Genomic DNA, 6,549 nt, shown 5'->3' with positions numbered 1-6,549 from the left:
GGACCCGGGGTCCATCCCCTGACAGTATGGCACATGTCACACTGAGGGATGAACTACGCAGAAAGGAGCCGGCAATCCCCAAAACCCGTGGGAATGAACCTATGGTCGTAATGGGACAGTAACCAGACTGTCAAATTTGCTCATTGCATGCCCTGGGCACTATCAACAAGACCTGCATTGGTGGGTAGTTGTTTGATGACATGTAAAGTGTATATTAAAAGGTTGGCAGCTGGAATCACTGGAACATGCAACATAGTGTTGGAGAATATAATATGTTCCCAATAGTGTAGAGTTTAACAGCCTATACCGGCATGGCTCAAGGGTGAGTAGTGTATGGATGCATGCTAGAGGTCCTGGGTTCGATACCAGGCTTGTCCATGATTTTATGTCCTTGCCACGTGACCTGGATTTGAAGCCATTTGAATTGGAGCTCCGGATAAGTCCAGTAGTCGCACCGGATACAATTTCGACACATAGGACTTTGAATCTGAATACCCGTTACAACATACTTCGATGGGAATGTTTGACAAGAATGACTTCATTCTGGTGCCATGTTGTAAACGCGGCGTTCCAAATATGGCAACCCGCTTCAGCGGTTCACTCGCAACCCAGATGTAATATAGAAAGAAATATAACTAAAATACACACGGCGCTCCAGCGCCCATATTTATACTTCTCAACAATATTCCAGGCTCTTCTATGCCCAGCGCTTATGCAGGTGCCTAGTAACCCCTAGAATATTCCCGGATATTCCGGTTCAGTTTCATCATGTGACTCGTATTCCAACATGCCACACCAAGTATATGAATACTGAGGCGGGTGGCGAAAAGACAGAAATTCTCATCGTTCAATGCAAGTGGTCAGTTCGATATTGGGTTGTAATGTCTCAGTTTGGATACAGGAGACAGATGTATTTAAATGCGAGCTAGTTGTGATTGAAGAAGCAATGGATAGTATCGCACCTCTTGTCCAGGACAATATATGCAAGCGTCCGACAGCGTCAGATTTTACTATCCACACCACTCCTTTCAAGGATCTTCCAATGTTTAAGAGTCACTTTGTGATCTGGATTACCAAACGATAAAGGAATGGGATTCACGGACCTGAGACTCGTTGATATGTGGGAGCATGGATCCGAGAGATGTGATGAACGACCCAGGTTTTAACCCTCCACAGCCACCTCCCACTGGGGATGAAGACGATGAGGATAAGGAACCACCGGAGAGAGAGTTGCGGGGTAGTAAGAGGAGATTTGAGAAGTCTCCAACTTTTAATATCAAGTTTGGTGGGCAAGGGGAACAAGAGAGGGGGTGAGGTTGAAGAAGGAAATGCTGGCGAGACATACAGAGGGTGGAAGCGGCGAATGCGATATGCAAATGGGCAGGGGCGTGTCGAGCACCAGTAGTGGGACGAAACGGAGGGTAGGGGTCGTGTCGATCACGCGCACCGGGAATAAACGGAGGAGGTAGAATCGTGATAGGATGGACCATACTCTCATTGATCATATTTATCTCATCCGCTTGCCCTCCCTTTCTCCCACTTCTCTTGTAATAAGAAAATTTCCACCCTTACCTTAAGTACGTCAACACCCGACTTGCACGCGCCTTTGGCTCCCAACTTACAATTTGCATTGCCTTGTCCGTGCTTCTATGCGTCCGTCCGATCGCCCCCACACACCTGTGGAGGCCCTTCCGAATTTTGGCAAGTTTATCTATGCTCGAGAATGCCTCGCTTTCGTCTTGCCACTGAGATTATGCCATCTCGTACACGCTCGCCCTTGAACTCGATGTTGGCCCGACTCAGCACAGATGTGCGGAAGTGTCGAACCAAGGGGAGATCTACCTAGGGTGTCTAACTGCCGCCACGGGATCACGCCATATTGATACCCCGCTTGGAATCGGTGCTGCGCGGGCCCAGGCTCATGGCGATATCTGCAAAAGATATTCAAGATTCGAGGAAGATGGATTGACCCATTCGTCGCCGTCGCCGATACCGACGAACCGAGGATCGATCAGCGTCGACGCAGCATCGAACAATCAATTAGACAAATGAGATGAACAAAATGTATAGCCACTAGGACAAGATGTAAAGAAGGGTTGTCAGTCTCCAGGGAGGGTGGCCCAGTGCCTCACAGCAATAGTGACGAGGCCCATGGGGTGCAACTCATCATACTTGCACAATGGGCTCCGGCAACGTTGCTTCGCAGAGTTTCCAAATTTCGTCAGTTACTGAACACCACAGGCCACACCCTGATTCCGGATTTACACGTCCATAATATGGCTTTACAGTAAGGGCATAGCTTTGCGGACAGACTGACGATAAATAGCAGCACCGCAATTTCCCAAGGCATGGGTATGGGAGAAGAGAAGGAAGATTAGCGAAAGAAATGTATCATTTGCATTTGACACATAGAGAGTATATCGATATGGTGTGGTATACCAAGACTTCAACAGCAATGTTGAGGCGAGCGGATGGCAGAGTGGGGAAATTTCCAAATCGCCGTTTCCCATTATACCCATTGGGGGTGGCGCGAAGGCCTCGGGGATGGCTACAATTACGGTGGCACGGTGAATGCTTATCAGCAGGAATGCCACCGCCTAAATGGGAGGCCTGGCGACATGCAAATATGCAAGGCACCGAGGCATGTAATGCGCTTTACAGCCACCCTCAACCTTTGGACCGGAGCGATTTGCTTCGGGATGTGTGACAAGGGCGCAGCGCCCGACATGCTGATGCCCAGAGGAGGGGAATGTGTAGAGGCTGGGTCCTGCCTAGGGAACGTGGTGGATTGGCCATATGAGATCCGGTATCTCCAGTACTAGAACTCCAGACGGCATGAAGAACTCAGTAAGAAACTTATTACATTGAAAACACGTGCACTGTGGCAGTTGGAATAAACAGCAATTGATATTTAAGCGCCTGACCGTGAGACACAAGATGTCACTCTCTTTACCACTTCAGTCTTTGGATATAGGGGCCCAATATGCTGTTGCCAGATCAGGAGGATATATTCATATCCTCGACGCGAAGTTCGCAGTTTCATTTACTTATCCCGATCGTCTGACGCCTCAATCTTCAATCAATAAATCAGGACAGGCGTTTTGACGCCTCATTTCTCATTGAAGAATCTGCACCAAGGTGGTATCAGTGCCGCAGCTTTCCATGAGTCAGGGGTCGTCTTGTGACCGTTGGCGGGGAGGACAAGCGCCTGAGAGTGTGGGAACTCAGCTCTGGTACGCTGCTTTCGGACAGGTACGTTCGTATCATACACTCATATCCCACCGATAGTGGCGTGAGCTCACTTTTCTATCCATCTTCTTAGAGAGGTCCCGAAGAAGGGAAAGTTCCTAACTTTGACGGGCGATGGCCACACCATACTCGTTGGCGACAAGCTAGGGGACATTTTCAGGTAGATAATATCCTCTCGCATCGCCAGTGTCTCGCGAAACCTATTCATTGGTACCCAGTTATTCCACGACTCCCCCCGTTGCACCTCCCAAATCGAAAACTGACTACAACACTTCTGAAGCACGCCGGGAAGGAGTTACATCCCACGAGAATCTCGATGGAGAACTACTCTTGGGCCATGTATCTTCAATAACCGGCCTATTGCTGACACATGATGAAAATCACATCATTACTTGCGACCGAGATGAACACATCCGCATTAGCAGGTACCCCGAGGGATGGGATATTGAGAGATTTTGCCAGGGACACACCAAGTGAGTACAACGATACTAACGGCCCTTCTGCTGAAGCCTTTAACACCCTGCACGCTTACACAGATACGTCTCTGCAATACACATCACTGGAGCGGACACTTCGACATTAGTCTCTGGCGGGGGCGATGACTCGCTCTATGTGTGGGATTACATTACGGGTAAACTTAAGTTTAAGATCCCCATTCTGGAGACTGTCCAGCCGCATGTTATTGTTCAAGGGGGACGGGAACGACGGCGAGCTCGCACAAGGAATTATAAACCTCGTATAAGGCCACCTGAAGCAAAGAAGGGAAAAACCCAAGAAGAGGGTCAGGGTCAGGCGAGCAGTGCAATGGATATCGATGTTGAAGTCGGTGAAAAGGATGGAAGCACGGGAGAGGCAGATAAGGATGGAGGCGAAGTCGAGATAGTGGAATCGACTAGAGCGATGATACCATCCTCAGATCATATGGTCGAGGATGTTTTAGTTGTATCAAGAATCAGGAGTGGAATGTTCAGTGGGAGGGAAGTAATTTTGTTTTCTGTCCTAGGGTGAGTCATCAGCGGTCTGTTTCCACCCTTTCTTGGTGTATGGTGCGCTCGACTCATGAAAATCAAGGGCGACTTCCTTATTCTTTATTTTCGGCCCTCTCTCTCGCTCGGCGCCCGTCCACCGTATTGAACTTGGGGCGCCCCTTACGGACTTCGCCCTGGTTCCCACCCAAGATGTAGTATTTGTTCTTGTGGACCAAGCATGGAGACACTCTCATGCAGCTACCAAAGAGCAGAGGGATGCTGCGGCAGAGGCACCTGGGCGAAATGCCGTTCTGCTGAGGCTCATCGGAGATAAGGTGCCACACATTTCAAAACGCTCAATAAGCTGGTGGCTCAAGGATACTTACGCATTCGATAAGTTTCAGGAAAACGATTCAGCCGCATATTCGTCCACCGTAGCGTTGCTAAATGGTCTGAATTCGATCCAGATAGAAGGTAAAAATTCCAGCACTGTCCTTGCATGGGCACTTATCTTCCACTTTGTTCTAGCAACGCCTGAACAAGTTGCTTTGCTCGATATTTATGGAGATCTTTTCTCTCTACCAAAAGACTCGGAGGAAGAACTGGCAGAAACCGGCGCAAACAGTGAGAACAGCTCTCCCGGGCCCGGGGCTGATGTCATAGGAAAGAGAAAGTCAGGGGTCAAGGGAGACGCGAGAAAGAAATTGAGAGAAACGCTACAGAAGGCGCACGGGAGGGTGAGCGGTAGCAATGATGGGAAGAGCGTAGGAGGGGATGGTGCAAGAAAGAAAATGAAAGTTAAACCAGCTGAAGGGATTCCCGATGGGGTTGTCTAATGCTTTTTCCAAGAAAAAAGGTACTCCCGACGGTGTCAGAACATTTGTCTACACGCGCATGTTACCGGTGGCACAGCTTGTGGAATTTAATTGTGTTCCAAAAATGGGCAGAGTCACGGGCTCGTGGACTTCCCTAATAACACCCCAATAATTTGACACGTCTTTGCGCGCCCCATATTCCAATACTGCCATGGGATTGTCGCAAAGTATACCAGTAGTCACATCAGAGGTTGCTGTGACAGGCGCCATAGTGCTTGTCGGTGTGTATGTGCTCAGAGCTAGTTCAGGTGCTGCCGGATCCAAGAGTTCGAGGGGAACACCAGCAAGTCAAGGAACAAGTCTTGTGAAGAAGAAGGGAAGCAAGAAGGGAAAGAAAGGGAAGAAGGATGACGCTGGGATGACCAGCCCTTCACCAGCTGTTTTGGTTCTGGGGACGGAAACTTTTGCGGAGGATCCTAATAAGGCGGATGCGGTACGTGTTTACGAGGCATTTTTCAGTACCAATGTGTGATGAGTGTTCGCTCACGCGCACTTTCTCGTAGGGACTGCCCAAGAACGATTCCACGTCAATGTCGCAGTCGCAAATCGACGATGATGCCACGCCACCACCGCCCTCGGAGTCTAAACGTGCAAAGAAGAACAAGAAAGGGAAACAAGCTGCCGCCAATACCCCTCCTTCCATCTCCACCTCCTTCGCGCCCCCGAAGCTCCAGAAGACTTCATCAACTTCTGGTCCAGCAACCGCCTCATCATCGTTTGTGGATGATGACGGCTGGATGAAGGTACACGCAGGAGTTGACAGGGCGCATGAACCCAAGGCTTCTTCATCAGCAGACGAGAGACAAACTCTTGCGGAGAGGCTGCTTCCTAAGCCAACTCCGACCGTTGTTGATGAGTACGTACCGCTGTTCAATATTACGCCCCCAAGTTCAGTTCCTGATGCGGGTCCGTTTAGTATGCTAGAAGAAAGATCGGGCGGCATTGCGCGCGTAATACGAGTGAGAGCTGATCAGAAGCCTCCCACTGGATTCTCATGGAAGGATTATGATAACGTGGAGCTCGAGGAGAGTGGGACTACAAGCGTGAATGACGAGGATGATGAATCAGGATGGGATGTTGTAAAAAGTAAAAGGAAAAGTACGTCATGATGCATTGTTAATTCATGCGTCAGCATGCTGAGGCGGAATGCTGCACAGAGCGAACTGATACCCCTAAGGTACGTTATGAACTTGCTGCTGGCTTGGCCGCAAATGTTCAATCTATCTGTCCCGTGATCCCAGTCTACCCCTCCACCTCCACCCACAAAGAAGCAACTGCAGAATGCCGCACGCCGCGAAGCTGAGAAGGTCGCCAGGGCTGAAGGAGAACGCCAGAGGCTAGAGATTCTAGCACAGCATAAGAAACAACTCGAACAGGCGCGAATGGATGAACATTCAAGTTCGAAAGGGCCCGGGAGAAAAGGCAAAGTACTGAGTGGCGGTATGAATGCGTCTGTG

At 49.6% G+C, this 6,549-nt stretch overlaps 3 protein-coding genes across 3 annotated transcripts; 2 read left to right on the top strand and 1 right to left on the bottom strand.

Annotated features, from left to right (window-relative positions):
• Positions 1-1,103: 1,103 nt before the first annotated feature.
• EI90DRAFT_3084980 (uncharacterized protein) lies at positions 1,104-1,578 on the bottom strand (the record flags this gene model as incomplete). Its single annotated transcript, XM_039062103.1, has 2 exons — positions 1,400-1,578; positions 1,104-1,331 (listed from the first exon to the last, which is right to left on the bottom strand). Coding segments are annotated over exons 1-2 (327 nt in total), but the record flags the coding sequence as incomplete, so codon positions are not given.
• A 1,989-nt stretch (positions 1,579-3,567) lies between these two features.
• EI90DRAFT_2942980 (uncharacterized protein) lies at positions 3,568-4,257 on the top strand (the record flags this gene model as incomplete). The annotated part of the gene is made up of 2 exons (XM_039055279.1): positions 3,568-3,722; positions 3,786-4,257. Coding segments are annotated over 2 exons (627 nt in total), but the record flags the coding sequence as incomplete, so codon positions are not given.
• A 1,607-nt stretch (positions 4,258-5,864) lies between these two features.
• EI90DRAFT_3084976 (uncharacterized protein) lies at positions 5,865-6,399 on the top strand. Its single transcript, XM_039062102.1, has one exon. The coding sequence runs from the start codon at positions 6,010-6,012 to the stop codon at positions 6,199-6,201; it is 192 nt and encodes a 63-aa protein (XP_038909556.1). The 5' UTR covers positions 5,865-6,009; the 3' UTR covers positions 6,202-6,399.
• Positions 6,400-6,549: the final 150 nt, after the last annotated feature.

Source organism: Cantharellus anzutake, assembly GCF_015039405.1.
Source record: "Cantharellus anzutake strain C23 chromosome Unknown EI90scaffold_107, whole genome shotgun sequence".
In the NCBI taxonomy this organism is placed as follows: domain Eukaryota; kingdom Fungi; phylum Basidiomycota; class Agaricomycetes; order Cantharellales; family Hydnaceae; genus Cantharellus; species Cantharellus anzutake.
Note: the sequence above shows the minus strand (reverse complement) of the source record. Positions and strands in the feature narration are given on the sequence as shown.